Here is a 22685-nt window from a genome sequence, read left to right as displayed (position 1 = left end):
AGAGATAGTGCCAGAGCGAGGGCGGCAGTGAGGGGAGAGGTAGAGAGAGAGAATTTTTTTTTTAAAGATTTTATTTATTCATTTGACAGAGATAGAGACAGCCAGTGAGAGAGGGAACACAAGCAGGGGGAGTGGGAGAGGAAGAAGCAGGCTTCCAGCGGAGGAGCCTGATGTGGGGCTCGATCCCAGAATGCCAGGATCACGCCCTGAGCCCAAGGCAGACGCTTAACGACTGAGCTACTCAGGCGTCCCCACCCTTTTTTAAAACCTACTTTAAAGTCATTAGTAGAAATCACTCCCAGGCTATCTGTTTTGTGACCATAATCTTCAAGAGCTTTTGTTGACAGTAAATAAACACCAAGCAAGCATTGTTTTCCCTTTTTATATATGATGAAATAAATACAGGCCTTGCTTGCTTTTTACTCAAGTTACCAATTGTATGTATTTGGAATGTACTATAAACTTAATCCTGTTTGGCCCACCATCCATATTGAAAGCTGATTGTCTCAAGTGGAGTTAGTTGAGAGGTACTAGAAAACCTAGAAACTAGATAGAGCATTTACCTAAGAGTTTTGGTGATTTAAGGTCCTCCTTATGGATATGGCAACATTTCAACTGCCAAATATTCAGTCACTAGAGAAAATTAACTGCCCAGCACACCAGTGAAGATTGTTCTAAATATATTAAAAATAACAGAGATGATTTCTCATTTGAATTCAAAACTTCAACTTACCATAGTTACTTTTAACCTTTGAGTGGGATAATTTCTTTCTTTTTTTTAAAGATTTTATTCATTTATTTATTTGACAGAGAGAGAGATAGCCAGCACGAGGGGGAACACAATCAGGGGGAGTGGGAGAGGAAGAAGCAGGCTCCCAGCAGGGAGCCCAATGCGGGGCTTGATCCCAGGACCCTGTGATCACGCCCTGAGCTGAAGGCAGATGCTTAACGACTGAGCCACCCAGGTGCCCCAAGTGGGATAATTTCTTATAAACTCTAAAAATTCCTACATTTTACTTTTATTCATTAAAATACTATACCTATACTTTGACTAGGTATCCATTCTAAAATATCATTTTTAAATGTTTGTTGTAAAAATTCACACAATATGGAAAGTAAAAATGGAATAGAAATCCAATGTTTGTTTTCCCTAGTACCATTCTTAAGAGGCAAGCACCATCATTTGTTACTGAGATACATATGTTTTATGATTATATAAACATACTTTCGGAAACAAATGGGAAGATATTTTACAAACAAATCCATGATGTAAATTTTTATTTAAATATATTTTTAACATTTTTCCATATTAGGAAATGAAGATGTCTTCATTCCTTTTAACAGCGGCATTGGATCTTACTATATGAATGTGCCCTAATTAATTGCCTACTGAAAATATTTTTAAAAGAATGCTGAAATGAATTACACAAATACACACAGAGATTGAGAGAGAAAATGAAAGGGAGAAGGGAGATACTCTGTGACATTTGTGTTTACAGACAGGACAATTGTGCTTGAAACAGACTTGAGTGTAGAGATTTCTAGTTTATGAACACTGGCAGCTATTCCTTCCCCAGTTTCCACTGAAATGGGTTATAAGATTCACAGAAAAAATAAAGGATAAAACAAAGTATGTAGTTAAACAAGCATCTCTTTCAGCCTAATAGTTACCTAGCACTTCACTGGGGACCATGCAAAACAGAACAATAATATATATTTATGGAGTGTACATTAGTCAAACTGAATTTTCTGTGATTTTCTCTCATTAAAGTGTTTAAGTCTCTCATGAACTCAATGAAGACAGTACTATTATCAGTACTGTAAATGGGGACATTTACAGATGTGGAAACTGAAGCCAAAATCATAGAGCTAGAAAGTTCTATAGTTGGGAAAGCGTTGGTCTGGCTATATACATAACATTTTATTTCACCACAGCAGCCTTAAAAAAATGTATTATACTAGATTAAGAAAAGGAAAGGCAGAGTTAAAACATTTCTTTGTTTTCTAATTATCAGTAAGGTATAAGTTCCTGATAAAATGTGATATTTTTGTCAAGGCAAAGGTAAAAAAAGGAGTAAGTTAATGATATGTTGAAGAAGTAGAAAGGAGAAATGGTAGTGCATACTTTATATGGACCAACCAACCCTAACAACACCTTGTTAGAAAACCAAATATACTGGGGCGCCTGGGTGGCACAGCGGTTAAGCGTCTGCCTTCGGCTCAGGGCGTGATCCCGGCGTTTTAGGATTGAGCCCCACATCAGGCTCCTCCACTATGAGCCTGCTTCTTCCTCTCCCACTCCCCCTGCTTGTGTTCCCTCTCTCACTGGCTGTCTCTATCTCTGTCAAATAAATAAATAAAATCTTTAAAAAAAAAAAAAAGAAAAGCAAATATACTAAACTCTAATGAAAATGCAAACTGTCCACTTGCAACTAATTTTCCTTGATTTCTAGATACGCTGGTGATGAGACTCAATGCTACTGATGCAGATGAACCAAATAATTTGAACTCAAAAATAGCCTTCAAGATCATAAGACAGGAACCTTCTGACTCACCAATGTTTATTATCAACAGAAACACTGGAGAAATTCGAACAATGAATAATTTTCTAGACAGAGAGGTAATTTTTTTTTCCTTTGAATGGTTTGTTAGTTTCAAAGCAAGTGATTCTAAAAGCAAGAGTACCTGAGAAAGAAAGAAAATAGAAAACAATATAATTATATAACTTTTTCACATAATGGTAATGACATAAATATCTTCAGAATGAAAAAATGGGGATTCCTCAAATACATTTTAAACTGTCATTTTCATTCAATCCTACTTAATATTTGCGTCAATTTAAGAAAACTATGTTCTTGAAAATACACAAGAATATCCATAAGGCAGAGGCAGAAGCTCTATTAAAAAAATAAAAAGTGTGATCTATATTGAAATAGATTTAAGAAACAATTGCTATTATGTTCCCCATCTTGGCAAGACACAATGCATGAACATGGTAGAAGCTCCAAGAATTCCTACCGGCTAAGTAACTTGTTTCTCTTTCTTTAACCCAGAATATCCTAAGCTCATCTGACAACAGAACTCTTCTTTTTCCTTCCTGTATCTCACCTACTGACAGCCTCCTCATCACTTTGGGAAATGTATCACAGAATCAGAATGATGGATAGCAACTGAGTAACATCTAGACCAATCTTTTCATTTACAAATAAGAAAAATAATTAGTGATTGTTAGCAAGTTAGACTCAGCATGGTTTCTATTAATAACATATGGTCCCATTATTTAATATAACAGTATCAACTTTTTCATTGTTTTGTAAATATTGGTAGGATGTACCCGACCTGTGTGTATTCTAGGGATATAAATGAAGAAGTTTCACTTTTGAATTTATACTTTATTAAATTTTATTTTAATTATCATAGTTATTTTGAAATGACAGTTCCCCTGTTAATGACTCCTAGGCTTAGAATAAATCAGATGATTTTCACTTTTTAATGATCCAAATCCTAGCAGTTCCTAAGTGATCTATATCTTCTTTTTCACTTCTTTGAAAATAATCATCGAAGAAATTGACTATTAACTTTTCTCGCTCAAACTTCCTTAAAGAGCCCAGTGGGAGTCCTTTAATGTCAAATGAGGTTTAGGGTGAAGAGCTCTAAAAATTAAAGTCGCTAGCAAGCTACCAAAGCAGATATTTTTAACCTGGAGTTCATGGAGAGACCTCAAGATGTCTCTAACTATGAGTCCTCTAAAATTATATCCACGATTTTGAATGAGGATGTGTGTACGCATGTGTCTGGGAAAGGCTTCATTGCTTTTGCCAACTTCTAAAAATTTAAGCACCATTGAGTAGAATCAAGAAGATAGATTATCAATAAGTCCACTGCTTCAGCCCACCACCCTCGCCTCCCAGAAATGTAAACCATTCGTTATCTCTATTTTTCTTGCACATTATAGGGCCGATTATTTATGGTATGGAATTTTCATGCCATAAATTCTTGGTAAACCTTAATCTCTCTCCTCCTAAGCATTTTGGTCCACTTTACCCTTTATAAACTTTTTCAGCTCTTGGACATATAATAAGGCATGAGGCCTTTAAACGTGTTCTTTCTCTTGAATGATGCTGGATAAGCATTGCTGGAAATAGAAGAGGCAACTGCCATACTGATTCATGTGAGATCTGTGGATTTTCAATATTCTGTGTTACCCATATCTTGATCATAGATTTAAGTAAATGTTGAACCAACATTTTTAAAAGAACTTTGCATGAGATAGAATAAGGACTGTCTGGATCAACTGTGATATTTTTTTTTGTAATGTGTGCTTTTAGCAATATAGCCAGTATTCCCTTGCTGTGAGAGGCTCAGACCGAGATGGTGGGGCAGACGGTATGTCAGCAGAGTGTGAGTGCAACATTAAAATCCTTGATGTTAATGATAACATCCCATACATGGAACTGCCTTCGGTAAGTATTTGTCCTTGAAATTAATAACTTCAGTTCATTACATTCTAAAATTTGTTCAAACAATTCTACTTACAGAGGTCCATGTTATCTTTAGTCACATACAGCCCAAATGTAGACAAGTACTTTGCCTGGTGTTTGTTTATATACTATGTAGGAAAAATATATGTATTTGGACAATGAAGCGTGAGCCTATAAACACAAATCTCATTTCTAAATAGTGAATGACTATAAACATTGTTTGTAAGTCCAGGGTAGTTCTTCTCTCACTCACACAGTTGGTGTTAAGATTTTTTTGCTTCTCATTTCAGCAATCCATTAGTATTGAAGAAAATGCTCTATACTCAGATTTGCTCCAGATTAGAATAATCGATTTGGATGAAGAGTACTCAGCTAACTGGATGGGAGTAATTTTCTTTATCTCTGGAAATGAGGGAGGTTGGTTTGACATAGAAATGAATGAAAGGACAAATGTGGGAATTTTAAAGGTTATTAAGGTATGGTATAATTATCCTAAATATTTCTGTTTTCTTGGTCTTTTTCAAAATGTCGGTCTTAAGATAAAATGTTAACATGTCACAAAATTGAGGGGGTGAAAGAATAAAAATTACCGTGTTTTAAAATGATATAGGATTAGGGGGCTTTTTACAGTTTTTCCACTTGTGTGACTTTATGAAAACAGTGATTAAACTTGAAACTCTCTTCTATTAATACACTACTCCTTCACAGATCATATAAATTAAGAGCATTTCTAAAAATCAATCTTATTTTACGTTTAAGGTTTTGTTTTAGATGTTTGAAGAGTATTTTTTAAGCAGATTTCACATGGCCTTAAAAAATATGTCTTTGTCAACATTGTACATTGTTATGCACTGAGAATATTTCTCATGTAAATTAAAAGTTTAGTTCTCTGGCATGTTTTTATAAAATTTAAATTACTGTAATTATAGGATTATGACATTCCCATCTCCCCGTGGCTGCTGACCAGGGCTTATCATCAACGTAAATATACTAGAGCTTTGGTCCATATAACAATGATATGGTCCAAGTGAACAGAATTCTCCTATGTCCCCCCTACATTAATGATCCACCTCATGAACCAGAGGTGGAATTTCCTCTAAGACTTGAGAAAAAAAAATGTGACTCATAGGCAGCTGAGAGCAAAGGTTTCAGCCTGTGCTGTAAGACTTGTGGAGTCTCTTTTTTAAATCTGCAATAGCTACGCAAGGATTCTGTGTGATACATGCAATATGTATTCTTTATGGCAAAATGTAGCCCTTTTTTAACCATTTCCTTTCTTAAGAATAGTCCTGGGAAATAGACTTCTAAGGAATTCTGTTCCCACAAGAATGTCTGATCATTTATCTCAGGTCTTCATAATGTGTGCCCATGCCTATACCTTCCATTTACTGAGGCAGGGTGTAGATGCTTTAGTTTCTTTCTCACGGCATCCTTACAAATTAGGTTCTATGCCCATATTCCAGATAAATGCACTAAAGTTGAGAGAGAGAGTATGTAACCGTTCAAGTTCTGATAGCTAGTAAGTGGTACAGCTGACATTCAAATGTATGTTTCTCTGGCTATTAAGTTCATATTGTCATCACTATTCTATCTGATTGCATGTGGGGAAACAGTCCTAATCCATTTCACCCCAAACTACTATATTACTTTAAAAGAGTAGTCTATTTATTCTCAGTATCTCTATCTGTAAAATAGGAGTAATGTTGATTTTTCTCCCAAGCATGACATCATATATTAATTCCTTCATTATGTGTGTGCATGTGTAACGTATATGTATACATGATTTGATAGCCATTCTTGAATTACAAATAAAGTCAAAATTGGAGCCAAGATCGAAGATTTTACTAAGTGGAGAGTATGATGTGTGAATCGAGAGTCATCTAAATTACTCTCATGTGAAAATTTAGAAAAATATATTTGGAACTTATGGGCATAATGCGTACTTGTTTGTGAATTTCATAAGTAGTAGATATTGACACCAACTTTCATAATAAAAATGGCTATTTGAAACAATTTTTTTTCCAGAATATGTTGAAGAAGATAAGGATTTTTATTATTTTTATACTTTGTTCAATTACTGGGCTTATTGAAAGAAGTCACATTTACAGAAGTAAAATTTCTTCTAAATAGTTCTTTATGGATAAAACCAGCCAAATGATTGAACCTACTATATATTCGGCCCATACTTTGTAATAAACAGAGTTACTTTGTGAGAAAACCGAAATCCCAGAAGTTAACATAAACTGTGTTTGCACTACAAAATGCATGGATTTGACCATCTATATTATTTTAAGTTTTTACGTTCTTTTGATGGATAATTAAAACTCATGTCATATATTTTCAACTTTTTTGACGAAGTATCTAGGGCAGTTGGATTTTTTTCTTACTACATTTTCATGCATTTATATTGAATTAAAGATAAAACATAGAGTATGTATTTATATTTAATTAAAGAAAGAGATGTAAGAGTTTTCTTGCCCATTATCAAAGGATTTGTTTTTCTTCCAGAATGGTTTTTTTCCTTAGGGTAAAACTATTTCACTCTGTATTTTCTAGCCACTAGATTATGAAGATGTGAAGAATCTGCAACTTAGTCTCGGTGTCAGAAATAAAGCTGAATTTCACCATTCAATTATGTCTCAATACAAACTCACAGCAACTGCAATCACTGTGACTGTGTTAAACGTAATTGAAGGTGCGGTGTTCCGTCCAGGTTCAAAGACATATGTAGTAACTAGTAACATGGGACAGAATTATAAAGTGGGAGACTTTATAGCTATTGACCAGGACACAGGTCGAGCTTCAACAACTGTTAGGTAAGACTGATATTTTCCAAATAATTTTTACCATATATTGAACTAAAGTATATATGTTCTTTTTAGAAATTTTACGTATCTGAATTAAAATATTTTTCATTATTTTTGAAACCATCATTAAATCACAAAAAAATACTAACTATTGAGTTGTTATTTAATTTAGAGCTTGGACCTTAAAAAAATATTTTAAAAATTGTGCAAAAAGTAAGATGAAAACAAGGTGAAGATGTAAAATGTGGAAAATACTGGATCTTGAAAGTTTGACATTTCTGTGTTTATGTATTTTATTGTCCAATTAGCTGATACCACATATCATGGTTATTCCCCCAGAAGATTTCCCGGACTGATTTTCCCATTGCAAATGTGCCCAGGTTGAAATCAATTAGATTTAGTTAGCTAATTTCAGTTACTCCCTTCACTTTAATCAGCATTTAAAATTGATAACTCTCTTGTACTCCACAGATGTGAGTTCACTGAGGGCAGACCATCCCACCCTCCCCACCCTACTCTGCTCCTTTCGAAGTTCTAGTCTTTTGAGTTTAGCATGGTGCTTGAGACAGAGTTGTCTAACCAATGTTTAACAAATACGTAAATGAGAAGGAAATGCAAAAGAAGTCCTAGAAAGTCTGTATGTATATGGGGAGGGAGAGTGAAAATAGGGAGAGAATGAAGCCCCAAGCTGATGGAGAAGTAATTTCCTTGGTAAGAGAACAGTTCAGAATTAGAAGCAGCCCAGGAGATCCCAGGATCTGGGTCTTCCAGGAGAGTTCCGATGCTGCCAAAACCAAATGAAAATGAGACTGCAAGAATCAACGATTATTCTGACATCCAAGTGGGCATGAGAGATCTTTCCAGCAGAAATGGCTGCCAGCAATTCATTTTTCTTACATTTAAACCTTTTCTATTTCTGAATGTCCTCAAACAGAAGGCACCTGCCCTGAAAAAAAAATAAAGTCCCTAATAATTGAAAATGATATCCTGAGGTTATGACCCCTGACTTGAAACATGTGTTTTATAATCAAAATCTGTCTGTTTTAGAAAGCTAACATTAATTCATACTGTTTCTTCAAATACAGATATGTAATGGGAAATAATCCAGCTAACCTACTCGATGTTGACTCAAAAACAGGCATAATAACTTTGAGAAATAGAGTTACCATGGAACAGTACAACATGCTTGGTGGAAAATACCAAGGAACAATTTTATCTATAGATGGTAAGAAATCAATTTAACTTTATCCCTGTCTAGAGGAAATTATATATACACTCAGAAATTAAAGTTTTAATTGTTATATTTTGAGATAACCCTTTCGTAACAAAAAAATCATATCAGGTATTATAGAATCAAATTTTTAATAATATGAGAGACCGTATAACTCAGTGGCCAAGTCCATGAGCTCTGGAGTGAGACTGGATTGGTATCTTGTACCATCACTTAGTAGCTATGGGACTTTAGAGAAGTCATTAAACCCATTTATTCCTCAGCTTTTCTTCTGTAAAATGGGACACTAGATTATGGATTTACAGATATTACAGAAGTTATTACATGTAAAGCACTTAGAAGAGTGCTGGTGTTCAATGTTGGTTCTTATTAATGTCAAGAAATGAAATTTTTAAATTGTATTTGTAAGTTACTTTCAAATAATTAGTCCAGAAACAAAGTTAACTTTACATAATTTTTGGAAAGTTGAGGTACAACTTTGTGTGAACAATTTGGAAGTAACATGCTTATATTACTTTTCCAGACCAACAAAATTAAAATTAGACTGGCCACCAAAGGGATGGGGAAATGCGGAGATGTTGGTCAAAAAATACAAACCTCCAGTCACAAGACGAATAAGTTCTGGGGATCTGATGCAGAGCCTTGCCTTGTGATTATCAATGACAGTGCTGTTGCTATATACTTAAAAAGTTCCTAAGATAGTAGATCTTAAATGTTCTCATCACAAAAAAGAAATGGTAATCACGTGAGGTGATGGAGATGTTAGCTAACACTATGGTGGAGATCATACTGCAAGATATAAGTATATCAAAATGACACACTGTGTATATAAGTTCATACAATGTTATATGTCATTTATAGTATCTCAATAAAATTGGAAGGGAAAGAGAGCAGAAAAAAAGTTTATCATGGAATTTTTAAAAATTACTTCAGACATAACTACGTATAAATAATTGCAAGTGGCTACAGAAAAGGATAACGTTCCATCAGCATCATTCCTACACTGTAGTAAGAATTATTATAATCACCAATGTCCAGCCAGAGCCTCAGAGTTATGACACATTTCTAACCTAATAGCTGTACAGTGGATGCTAGAATTTGGAAATCTTATCTCTGAAGGAGGAAAAAAAAATCACACCTTGAACTTTCAGCATTGTGGGTTTCCTGCCCTGAGCAGTTCCTAATCAGAGATGATCATATAATCAAATCCTGTGGGAAGTAGATAGCGCAGATGTAATGAAGGAATCCCTGTCAAGGTAATTTAGGAGAGAATAAAGCAACTAACTACTGCATATACAATACAAATACAAGTGGCTTCCATTCATTTAAATAGTATGCAGAATATGACTGATTTATTTATCTAAGGTGAATGACAGCACACACATGACATGGCATTTACTGTTTATGCTTCTCAATATATGGGGCGGTCTTTCAGGAGCACTAATCTTCATCATGATTCTATTTAAAAACTGAGTCACAAACAAGGGATGATGTGGGAAGTTACTAAATTGATGAGAATAAAGACATTGAAATACGATATTGATGCAAAAAAAAGTGGTTTTGTATTGTTCAAAGATTTTTACACTGACTGTATTAAATATTTCTTCCCTTTTGAATCTTGTTGCAGATACTCTTCGAAGAACTTGTACTGGAACAATTAATATTGACCTTCAAGGTTCTGGCTGGGTTGAGAATGGAAAAGTTACTGATAGCACCAGTACTGGAAGCAGCGGGGGTACTGCTGGAGGCAGTGCGGGTACTGGTACAGTTGGCCCTGCTGTTACTAGCACAAGTGTGAATGGAGATGATACTGATACTAACACAGATGACAAAAGTAACACTGGCACCCCTGGCACCCAGCCAATGGGAAATGGATTAAATCCTTCAGATAATGTCCATTTTGGTCCTGCCGGCATTGGACTGCTCATCATGGGATTCTTGGTCCTAGGATGTAAGTACTTTTAACAATTCCATTCATATGTATCCCTCTTTCCTGAAATTATAGGTAGGAGATAAGCTTTCTGATCCTTTGATAAAATACACTTTACCAATTCTTATTTTGTGCACTGATCAAGAAATGCCTGTTGGGTCTACAGGATAAAAAAATCAAACTGCTTGACCCCTATAGTGCAGTGGAGGATAAAAACTTCTTTGCATTCATTTCAGGGCCATGGGAAAGCACCATAACAGGCAGGTTCGGGTTGCCACTTGAGTGAAGAAGACAATCAGAGATGATCCAAACAATCAGAAACAGTTACATAGAGAAAGCAAACTTGCAGAATGTAACATAAAATACATGAGAAGAAATAATTCTCTAATTTCACTCTTTTAGCCATATTAATTATTAACCAACATTTTAAGACTTCAGAATTAAGTACTTTATAAAAGTAACTTAATCACCCAGGTATTGATTATGTCTAATGCAAGTAATATCTGACTTTCACTTTGAGCTTGTTCTTCCTATTGTTGATTGCCTTTGGGTAGCGTAGTTAATAAAAGATTTAAAAATTATATATTTGGGGTCAAATACCTCTAGATTCAAAGCTTTCTCTAAGCCTAGCACATCTTCAAGAAAACAAAATACACAGGATTCTTTTCCTCCTTTCTTTCCTCTCTTACCATCCCTCCCTTGTAACCATCCTATGTTCCTTCCTCTCTACCTTGCTTTATTCTTGTTTCTTTCCTTCCTTTGTCATATTTTCTACTTACACATCCTTTCCTTCATCCGTCCATTCATTCCAAATCCTTTACCAAGATTATATTATATAATAGGCTCTGTGATAGAAATGTATTTAGGTGAATAAGAAAACCCAGCTGATTAACAGAAAGACATTGTTAGACAGTGTAATGTTCTCTAACTGTGTGGGAGTCATGTCAAGAAAAAAATCCACGTAGAGGAAAATAATAGAGGGAATAATTACCTGAAGCATGAGTAAGATTTTACTGCTGAAATTAAAAAGGCAGGCATGTGTGAAAGGAAAAAAAGTAAAGGCATGGAGGAGGGAACACAAAGATTCAAACATATTGCCGGTGCTCCGCAGCTCTCCTTTTTGTCTCCTTTAATATTTTCCAGAGAAACGACAGTGAAAAGACTCCTCTGTTTTAATGGTATAATACTATTTGTCATATGTATACTATATAACAAATTAAAATGGATTGCAGTCTAGTATACTGAAGCTCACATTGACTTTGGTATCTGACCGTTGTTCCATTTGTTTTCCAAACTTTCATAAGAATTTTGAAGTCAAATGCAATGATATTAGGGTTTCAAATTTAATCATAAAAGAGCAAGTTGTTTTATATTAATGTGGTTCCGCTGCTAATTCCCATATTCCTATCCTTTCACCAACAGTGGTCCCATTTTTGTTGATGTGCTGTGACTGTGGAGGTGCCCCTGGTGGGGGAGCTGGCTTTGAGCCTGTCCCCGAATGTTCAGATGGAGCAATTCACTCATGGGCAGTAGAAGGCCCACAGCCGCCTCCCGTAGTAAGTGCTAACTTTTAAGAAATGGCCTTTGATAGTCCCTGAAACTCAGCCTCAGGCACATGAACCCAGATGCGTGCGATCACTCATAGTCTGTGCTATTCTTCGTTCTGGGACAGCCCGTGTGGAAAATGAAGAGAAGTCAAAGGTGCATCCACAGTAGATGGGAGTAACCAGGAAAGGCTTTCTGAAATGAAGTGCAGGTGTTAAATGGATTTCAGAAGTTTTGAAAATAATAGTCTTTCAGAATCTGAGTCTATTTTGAGAACAAACCCAATGTATAAGGATAGACAGAAAAGAGCCACTACAAATGGGGACATGTGTCTTGTCTTTTAGGATGTGACCACTGTCTGCGTACCACCCATACCCCCTGACAATGCAAATCTAATTGAATGCATTGACACCTCAGGTAAGAAGGTTTTGTTGCGTCTTTTTAATTTTAATAGCTCCAATGACTAAGAAGGAATTCGTTCTGTCTCTGCATACCGTACTATTTCTCGATTATCTTGTCTTTAAAATTGTTTCTATCATTCGTTTTTAAATGACTAATTCGCAAATCAAATGGTAAGGGAAACACTTATAGGAATTACTATTCTTACAAGTCGAATTTTAAAAATCTTCCTCAATCATCAGAGAGTACTTGGGAGATGACTCTGTTAGGACCTCTATAAACAGGAGAGAAGAACCACAAGTCAATTCTGGTCCAGGTTTTCTGTCTAATAGAGCAAAGATTATTTACCAAAAAAAAAAAAAAAAAAGATACAGTTGACCCTTGAACAGCACAGGTGTTAGGGATGCTGATTCCCATCAGTCAAAAATACAAGTATTAACTTTTGACTCCCCCAAAACTTAACTACTACTTAACTACTGGATGCTTTCCTGTTAACATAAACAGTCGGTTAACACATAGTTTGTATATCATATATATATATAAAATACTGTATTCTTACAAGAAAGTAAGTTGGAGAAAAGAAATTGCTATTAAGAAAATCATAAGGAGGAGAAAAACATTTCTATTACTGAACTGTAGCCATAAAAATAAATATCTGCATTCAAACTCACTCTGACTTTAGCTGCTATCATGACAAAGAAAAAAACTGCATCCATTCTCAGCATGAGCATAAAGTTGACCTGAAAAGATTTGTCCCATTTCTCAAATTAGAAGTAAGCAGATGAAACAGTATCAGAATCTCTCCAAGTTCTCGGCTGAGGCCATGTGCAGGGGGTGAATTTCTCCTTGCACACGGTTCACCAAGACTCTAATGATAATACGCCTTAAAACAGGGGTCTAGACCAGTTAGCAGGCAGAAACAAGGGAACAATTCGAATTTCACAGCAAGGGCATAGCTACCACGCTAATAAAAAAAAAAAATTCCTTTTAAACTTTTTATATCTTTGAGAACAGTTATACCGTTTTTGCCTTTTCTCAGAGTAAACAAAGTTAGTGATTCTCTTCTTTTTCTCTCAGTCTTTTTCAAACTTGTTGTCATTACTTTCCTACTTTGAACTCTAAAATAGGAGAGGCGTAGGAATGTTTGTAGGACTGCACCTTACTCAAAGTACTAGACACACTGGCCTCTAAAACCTATTTCTCTTCCCGATGTTTCCATTTGTGTCAGTGACATCGACATCCTCCCTCAAAAGCAGCAGCCCTGGTTGACTCTTCTATCTCCCTATTCTTGGCACCCAACCCGTTCTCAAGACTTGTCAAATCATCAAATCCATCAGGATTTACTTATGCATCTATCCCCTCACTTCATCTACAAGCCTTTACACAAATCTGGCACAAGTCATAAAAGGATGAAAAACACACTGTCCCTAAGAATCAAGATCTTTAAAATATTAAAGCCATGAGGCACCTACCCCACTGTCACTACTTTCCCTATCCATGGCTCTTTCATAGTCTGAGCCATCATTTTGTCCATCTTGCCTCAAATATGGTAACAGGCTTCTCGTCACCCGTCATATCCAACTGAAAACCCAAGATTCTCCGTGCAAACCTTTCCCCTCACCACAGCCGTGGCTTCTCCTCCGAAAGCCAGTGGTTCTCGGGTCTTGCTCTGGATGCCCTGTGCTTCTAATGTGTTGGGAGTATTCTTATACTATTTAACTTTTAGAATTTGGGTATTTCCCCCAAACCCCCTCAATTTGAAATCAAACTCACTCAAGCATAGGTTTTTATAACCTCTGTGCAGCCCCCCTCTTCCAGCACGACACATAATTAGCAACCAATAATTAACATCAAACAACTAACAAATTAACAAACTGATTAATAATATTATTTTGAACTCAATATTGTATTCATAGCGCTTTATGTATCACCTTTATTTTACTTCAATGAAGAAACCACACATTGTAGAAAGTTATTCACTTTTCGTCTACAATACACTATAGAAAGTAAACAATTTTATCAACACTTTTAGGGGTTTACACAAATGAGTATGGTGGCAGAGAAATGCAAGATCTGGGAGGAGGAGAAAGAACAACAGGATTTGAACTAACAGAAGGAGTTAAAACGTCAGGAGTACCTGAGATATGTCAAGAATATTCTGGAACATTAAGAAGAAATTCTATGAGAGAATGTAGAGAAGGAGGTCTGAATATGAACTTCATGGAAAGCTACTTCTGTCAGGTAAGCTCTCAAGCGCCATGCCTTCCTCTCCATTCTGTGCCTCTGGCTGTACTCCAGGCTGCCACTATTTCTCAACAGGGCTTTGGCAGATTCCCAGCCTCTAGTCTATGCCTGACAATCATACTGCTGCTGGATAAAATTTCTATAATTCTGAACTGATCACTTTATTCCTCTACTTAAAAATAGCCAATGGCTCCCAGCTCTATTTGTCCAAAGCAATGAAGTCTAAATTCCTTATTATGAAAATTAAGATTATTCATAAAATGATCCCTTCCCTTTTCTCCAGTTACTCCTTACCACCAGCCCCACATACCAAGTGTCTTTGCCTCATTCACACCATGCCTTTGCCTATGCTGTGCCCCTCCCAGGATGCTTTTATCCATCATCTCTTTCATAAACTCCTATTCGTCTTTGAAGAGTCTATTCAAATATCACTGTGTCTCTGAACCTTTTACTGGTAACCCTCACATCCAAAATAGAACTGATGTTTCTTTATCTGTATTTCTGTAGTGCTCTGTGTATAGACTTTATAGAACCTATCATTGCTAAAATATGTTTATATGTCTACCGTGGTTTTTAGTGCCTTGTCCATATGTTCTCTACATCATGTTGCCAGTACCTAGCTCAGTTCCGGGCACACAGTAAACATTCAGTAAGTATGGATTCAAGAGCCATAGCACACTTCCAGAATATTCTAAGAACCAGCAAGAATTAATTTTGCCATCCTCCGGTAGTGACAGAATTGTCTGTGGCTACACACCATATGATACTTAAGCCTTCAGGGATTTCCTATTTCTGAAACTGTCCCTGATAGATCTATGTCCTTCTACATTCTGGCCTAAAATACCTTCTTTGACTCTACTATTGGTTTAGAGGGTGGCTGATACCTTGAAAAAAAACACTGAGTAAAGCCTTTCAAATAGCAGTAGATAATAGTAAGAGATCTGTTACTGAATCCACAGGAATGCTTCCTATCCATGTCCCTACAAATACATGTTATTTTCATGAAAAGTACAATTCTGCCTCAAAACTTTTGCACCTTGCAGCTCCTTCTGCCCAGGACATTCTATGTGCTTTCCTCACCCTGCTGCTTTATTCTTCCCTCTGATCAAACATCACTTTATGAGATGCTGTCCTTGGCCCCTCTTTCCCTTCACCTTGCACTTAACACCTGCTGACAAATATGTTTATGTATTGTCTGTCTCATCCTACTAAAAGGTAAGCCATATGAGAGAGAGACTTCACCTGCTTTTGTTCACTACTGCATTGCCAAGTTCCTAATAGAGTGTCTGGCAAATAGTAAGGATTCAAAAATATTTTGGAATGAAATGGCAAAATGACTTGGTTTGCTAATAAAGATATTTCTGAGACTTAACCTGAAAGTCTACAAACCAATATTATGAACTACAAAAATGAAATAAAAGGGCACATGTTTGGGGCACCGGCGTGGCACAGCTGGTTGAGCATCCAACTCTTGGTTTCAGCTCAGGTCATGATCTCAGGGTTGTGAGATGGAGCCCCATGTCAGGCTCTGCGTTCAGTGGGGAATCTGCTTGAGATACTCTCTCCCTCTTCCTCTGCCCCTCCTGCTCATGCTCGCTCTCTGAAATAAATAAATGAATCCTAAAGAAAAAAAGTGCACATGTCTGTGGGCTTTAACTTTGAATTGAAGGAGATCCTATTTTTAAAAACTTTCAGTTCTGAATCCAAAAATGGCATAGACCCAGAGTCAAATGTTCTGTTGTTTTGCTGAAAAAGCCACATTGAAATAAATCTTCACAGAACCACCAAATTCACTCCATGGAGGAAGGAAAGTGCAATCCTGAATGAACCCAAATCAACTGTGAGCCACCTTTTTTATACAAACCATAAAAAAGAAGAAGAAGAAGAAAAGAAAACCCCCCATGATTTGGTGTACTTCATGTTCAGTATTTTAAAGTACCTCCTTCTAAAATAATTCATGTGATTTTTTGCATGTGTTTTTGTATCCAAAGGGCACTATGATGAGGGAAGTCCATTTAAATAAATTTTAAAAATCAAAATGTATTAACAGGATTACAGTTAAAATAATTTCTAACCAAATTCTTCTAAGAAATTATATAATGATTTTTAGTGCATCTCTAGGAGAGGTTAGAATTTTGTCTTATATATTCCTCTTTGGTAATGCCCCAGAAGAAAAAAGAATGATAAAGACTTTTATTATTGCTAAATATGTATCCATAATCTCATTTTCTCTTTCCTGTACAAATCCAGAAAGCATATGCCTATGCAGATGAAGATGAAGGACGCCCATCCAATGACTGTTTGCTCATATATGACATTGAAGGTGTAGGTTCCCCTGCTGGCTCCGTGGGTTGTTGTAGCTTCATTGGAGAAGACGTGGATGACAGCTTTTTGGACACACTGGGGCCTAAATTTAAGAAGTTGGCAGATATCAGCCTGGGAAAAGAAGTTGAACTATATCCAGACCCTGATCCCTCTTGGCCACCTGAGAGCACCGAACCGATTTGCCCTCAGCAGGGAACAGAGCCCATCAGTGGTGGACACCCACCCATCTCCCCACATTTTGGCACCACCACAGTCATTTCTGAGAGCACCTACCCCTCAGGACCTGGTGTACAGCATCCTATGCCTATTCCTGATCCTCTGGGCTATGGTAATGTCACTGTGACCGAGTCTTACACCACCTCTGGCACTCTGAAGCCCTCTGTCCTTGTTCATGATAATCGACACGCATCAAACGTAGTGGTGACCGAGAGAGTGCTAGGCCCAATCTCTGGCACTGATTTGCATGGAATGTTAGAGATGCCTGACTTGAGAGATGGGTCAAACGTTATAGTCACAGAAAGAGTAATAGCACCAAGTTCAAGTCTACCCACCTCTTTGACCATGCCTGATCCTAGAGAGTCATCAAATGTGGTAGTGACAGAAAGAGTAATCCGACCAGCTTCTGGCATGATGGGCAATCTAAGTATACACCCTGAGTTATCAAATACCCAAAATGTGATTGTGACAGAGAGAGTTGTTTCTGGCTCTGGCATAAGTGGAATTAGTGGCCCAGCTGGGATGAGCGGAGGCAGTGGCCTGGTTGGCAGTGCAGCTGGAGTAAGTGGTGGTGGCATTGGGCTGAGCAGCCTGGGAGGAGGTGGGGGCCTGAGTAGTGGCATGGGGGGCACAGCTACCATTGGTCACATGAGGAGCTCCTCTGACCATCACTTTAGCCAGACTCTTGGATCTGCCTCCCCTAGTACAGCCCGAAGTCGAATCACAAAGTACAGTACAGTACAATACACGAAGTAGCCAGGATCCCAGCACACTTGTTCTCAGTAGTGGTGATTTAGATTCAACTCCCACCACCAAAAAACTAACAGTGTGATTTAAGATGCACAACTGGGTGCTAAGTAACTGTGGAGTGAGGTGAAAAACCACAATGAGAAAAATAGATGGAATGAAACAGTGCTCTTGGGCAAGAGCTCTCCTTAGCATTTGCAAATTTTTTCTTACATTAATAGTAATGTAATCATGACAGTGAATTAAAACCTGAGACAGGGTCTTCTTTGTGCCTGTATGGCCTGTAGGGTCTTCTTTGCTTCTGTGTGGCCAGTCCTGTACCTCCAGCACATGGAATAAATTAAACTCAGTCATGCAAAAGCACTGGCCTTAAGATGGCTATTGGCACCATTCTCCTTGCTCTGTTTTGATTTGCCATGTAGCTCAGGCAATATTCAAAAAGGACTAAAGATGTAATATGAGCTCACGTATGCAGGAAGAATTTGAAATATGTGCCAAGTACCTGGTCAATTTCACAGATAAGAGAAATAAAAATCCAATCATATATTCAGACCATAATTAACCATTTAAGAAAACAAATCTGGCTACACAACCCAGTTCACAGGCCACCAAGCGCTCCTACCCTAATAATTGCACTAGATAAAATAAACCTCAAATTAGGAAATGTTTCCTGGGAGGAAATTTCCATAAGAGAATGGCAATAGGGTGAGATTCATTTGGGGAAAATTGACAATATCTGAACCTGAATCTTGAGAAGGGGCTTCAGCTAAAATTCCTATGGAGTCAAGGAGTTTTCTGATTCTAGTTTGTGTTTAGTAGTAGATGCAGTATTCATGAATATTGCATGCTGGTGAGGTTGCAGGATATCACACTCATTTTTCTCCTTATCACTGTGGCTCTGACCTAACAGTGTAAACTTGCCAAGTGTACTTTTCTGACTGAAGCAAGTGACACCTGACCTGGTTGTCATCCCTAATGGTAAATTACCTTCCAAAGAAGCAGATGGAAACCACATTGTATTTTCAGATGTGTATTTAGTAAGTCTTATTCATCTATATCCAGCTCTTTATTATACATCTCTGAAGTTAAAATAATTTACTTAATCTGAGCTGTGAAAAAAACAAAAAAAAAGTCTGCAGTATGGTTAAGCTTTGGGGGAATTTTTTTTTAAGGGAATCTAAAAAAATTTTTTAGAACATGTAAAATGTTTAATGGGAAAAGTTAGAATTGTTCTGTAAAGTAATACCGTACTATTAGTTTTAATTGAGTTTAGCACTTTTAAAAACAACCCTCTGCTGCTATTTTAAAGGGGTCAACTAATAACTTTTAACAGAGTTGATGGTATTGTGTTAACACAAAGGAAATTGTACTAGACAACCCCATAGCCTTACTCTATCTCACTCCCTAACTAAATTTTCTCACTAGAATAAATCTTACATTCCTGATTTGATTTGTCAATAAGCTCTTGGCTTATACAATGCTCCAATTTATAGATAGTTCCCAAATTATATAGTATGATATATTTTTCTAGCTTCAAAATTTAATAATGTATTATTTATGATATGTCATTTCTGTGTGTTTGCTATATAGTATTTCCTGGTTTAAAAAAATCTCTAAATAGAATCAAAGCATTTTTAGACAGGGGTAAATTTACTATAGCAAAGTAGAGGAATTTTTTTCTCTTTTCTAAATTCAGTGTTAATATGAGCTCACTAAAGTGAAACTGGATATGACAAAATCTTTTAAGGATTATTCCCCGCCAACTACTCAAATTTCTCAGGGTGTTACAAGATCAAAGAATAGTCATTCAACTTCCAACACTTGTCAAAGGGGGCTAGGGAGTGAACTATTTTATTAGAGCTATTTTGCTCTATGTTATAGCAGGTGATGTCAATATTTTCAAAGCCACAATATACATCTTATTTTATGTCTGTAGACTATGTGAAATTTTGATAGTCTGTAGCATGCCCAAATGCAGAGGTATTAATAAAGTCATTCACAGGGACTCTTTCTTTCATTTCTTTCTCTCCCATTTGGGGAGGGGGGTTCCATTAATGATGGATAATCTTTACAGAAATAAAGTCAAAAGGTATTTATTGAAATACATTTGAGTATGCTGGACCCAGGAGTTTGAAGGAATAAAAATAACTATTAGTTAATTCATTAAAGGGAATGGTATTTGACCACAAGTAGCTTATGTGTCACTTTGACTTATCATCAGAAGTGTTCTTTAAAGACTCTGGATATCTTCCAAAAAAGGTTTTTAGGTTGTCTAACAAATGCCAGAGTGACCATCTGCAATAACTGTTGTTATTAAGATTGATTAGTAAAAAACCATGGAAGATATAAAAAGTGACAGTATTAGTTGTCAATCCTTCCAGAAAGATACTTTCAAATAAATTTTTTGGTCAGGATTACACACTGATGTTTTAACTCTTTATTCTTAAATTTTAAAATTATCTTTTTAAGATACAACCCTCACAATCATTTAAAGGCATGTCATTTTTTCAATAAACAACCTTTGGGCAGAAATCAATTCTTCTCTGTAGATCTTTTACTCCAACTCATGGACCTTAGGTCATTCTACAGACCTAAGATATGGAAATTATTTTATAAGTAGTTATAATTCAAATATATATTGCAAGCTGAATCTCAGATCAACATGCTCTTAACAAAAGGGAGAAGGAAGAAATAGTAATTTAAATGTTATGTGTATATAGTTTGAAAACAAAGTGTTTAATGCTTATAAAACATCTGACATTCTAAAGAGGTGGTCCTTAGGGTAAAAAATTAGTGTATCATAAATACTTTATAATTTAATATCAACCAAAATACCATCTTGAGCTAATTTTGACATTGAATTCCAGATATATCTGCTACATCTTATTAGCCTCTGTGTATATTGCCTGATGTAACTATGTGCACTAAAAATCTGCAGAAAAATTATCTATCTGGGGATACAGACAGGCCTTCATCTGGATATCTCTTCTACATTGATGTATAGTTTTTAGCCTTATAATCTCCATTCAATGTAATTTCCTGACAGAATTTTAATTATATAGCTTCAAAAATTACAGATTCTCTCTAACTGAATGTTTTTAGTTACATACACAATTCATTTCTGAATTTATACCAACATCTGAAGGTCAACCAGGGTATAACACATATGATACCCTCAGACTAGAGTAGGAAATAAAAGGTTTTATAATTGTTGGCTAAAATAGCCAATGTAGGAAAAACATTTGAAACCCAAAACAAACTTCTAGAAGTATTTGCCACATTTCCCCATGCCTATTTAATAAATTCTAACCTTTTGTAGGATTTCCGGTATTTTAAAGACTCACTTCCCTTTGTTCTGCAATACACCAGTCCACGTAGATTACTAGTCCCCATGAAATAGAATCTGCCTCTCAGTTCTAGATTGTTCAGTTTATGTTAGGACAAAAGCATGAATGGATCAACCTATTAACCATCAAAGAATTTGGAAACAAGAAATAATCTATTGTTTAACTGTCTGTATTCCTTCCATTTAGTTATATTTGAATTACTGAACACTTTATCATCAAGTGGTACCTAGTCTAACTTATTTTTCTTTTGCTATTTTACAAGTATTTTTAAACGCTGATATTCATCTTTGGTGATGTTTAAAACAAGGTGCTTTTTTCAGATTTCAGTATAAAACTCTTGGCTTATTTGGGTGCTAGTTCCTTACTTGGTCCTCCGTTGGCTCTTTTAAGTCGGTTTGTAATTTCCAAAGGCTTATGTTTACAGCAATAAAATGATTGGTATGCTTCCATTCTCTTTTCTGAATGGTAAAGGTGGGGAGGTTTAGACTGTAAGGAATAATTAGAGGTTATTAAATCTAATGATTATTTTCAGTCCAGATGGGGAAGAAATACTTATTTTATTTTCACACTGTTAAAACTTATTTTCATTTTCCATTTTCTAGCTCTTTTTTTTTTTTTTTTCCAGTGTTTACTGAGACACCTCCTCTCCAGAGTGCTTCCCAGCAGGGTCTGAGCACAGACTTGAGCAGCCCCACACAAATACATAAATGACAAATAGTTTGGATTTTCAACATCCGTTGGATACTTTAAGAATCTTTATGCTTTCATCTTTCTCTCTTTCATACTCTACTGTTTATTTTTGTTTACACTAGCATTATATTTGTTTTAAAATGGATTTTCTTCTTATTTGCTTTTCAAATCATGCCCTTTCATCTTTATTGGGGGTACATCACCTTTTTGCTCTCCAATGCCACTTTCAGAACATGATCAACTTCATCTTACACAAAACCTTACCCTTTTCAGACTCTTGTGAACCTCTTGTCTCCCTCTCTTCTACTTGTGTCATTCCCTGACCTCCCAACAAGGTCCTCACTTTTACTGAAGACTCATAGTCTGGCCCACAGTCCACTGTGACCTTTCCAACTCTGGAGGGCATTCACAGGAACTCAAGTGACCCCATGGGTGAGGCAGCTGACACCCGGAATTCTCAGTTCTCAGACCTCCATTCTCCCCATCCCCCCTCAGCTGGGCAGTTTTCTGGATGCCTGTTGCAGTCTTCCCAGCCTCTGAACACTTCCTCCTTCTCCTTCCAGCTCACTTGCTTGTGTATTCTGATTGCACGGTTCCTCCACTTCATCAAAGCTTCCTTGTTCTGACTCCTCCTGCTTTCCACTACCTGCCACCCCCCTTTCCTCCATGTCTAATCAAACTTCATGAGTTCAAATATGCTGCCTCTTGGTGAATGCCTTCGAA

The 22685-nt window shown here is 36.5% G+C and overlaps 1 protein-coding gene and 1 long non-coding RNA gene across 3 annotated transcripts in view; one reads left to right on the top strand and one right to left on the bottom strand.

The window, feature by feature from the left end:
- Positions 1 to 21721, top strand: part of DSG1 (desmoglein 1) — a 72806-nt gene extending 51085 nt beyond the window's left edge. For both annotated transcript variants that reach the window (XM_026496146.4, XM_057313161.1), the window contains exons 7-16: positions 2454 to 2620; positions 4329 to 4463; positions 4772 to 4957; positions 7038 to 7297; positions 8374 to 8513; positions 10147 to 10470; positions 11872 to 12005; positions 12339 to 12411; positions 14426 to 14634; positions 16888 to 21721. In XM_026496146.4, coding sequence (XP_026351931.2) covers positions 2454 to 2620; positions 4329 to 4463; positions 4772 to 4957; positions 7038 to 7297; positions 8374 to 8513; positions 10147 to 10470; positions 11872 to 12005; positions 12339 to 12411; positions 14426 to 14634; positions 16888 to 17934 — 2675 coding nt within the window. In that variant the 3' untranslated portion in view covers positions 17935 to 21721. The remainder of the gene's footprint in view (positions 1 to 2453; positions 2621 to 4328; positions 4464 to 4771; positions 4958 to 7037; positions 7298 to 8373; positions 8514 to 10146; positions 10471 to 11871; positions 12006 to 12338; positions 12412 to 14425; positions 14635 to 16887) is intronic.
- The window catches only part of LOC130543932 (uncharacterized), a 200058-nt gene that overhangs the window by 53343 nt on the left and 124030 nt on the right, over positions 1 to 22685 (bottom strand). The gene's annotated exons all lie outside the window — the stretch shown is intronic.

This window comes from Ursus arctos, unplaced genomic scaffold (assembly GCF_023065955.2).
Source record: "Ursus arctos isolate Adak ecotype North America unplaced genomic scaffold, UrsArc2.0 scaffold_17, whole genome shotgun sequence".
NCBI lineage: Eukaryota > Metazoa > Chordata > Mammalia > Carnivora > Ursidae > Ursus > Ursus arctos.
The sequence above is the reverse complement of the archived record's forward strand: the minus strand, read 5'-3'. Positions and strand labels throughout refer to the sequence as shown.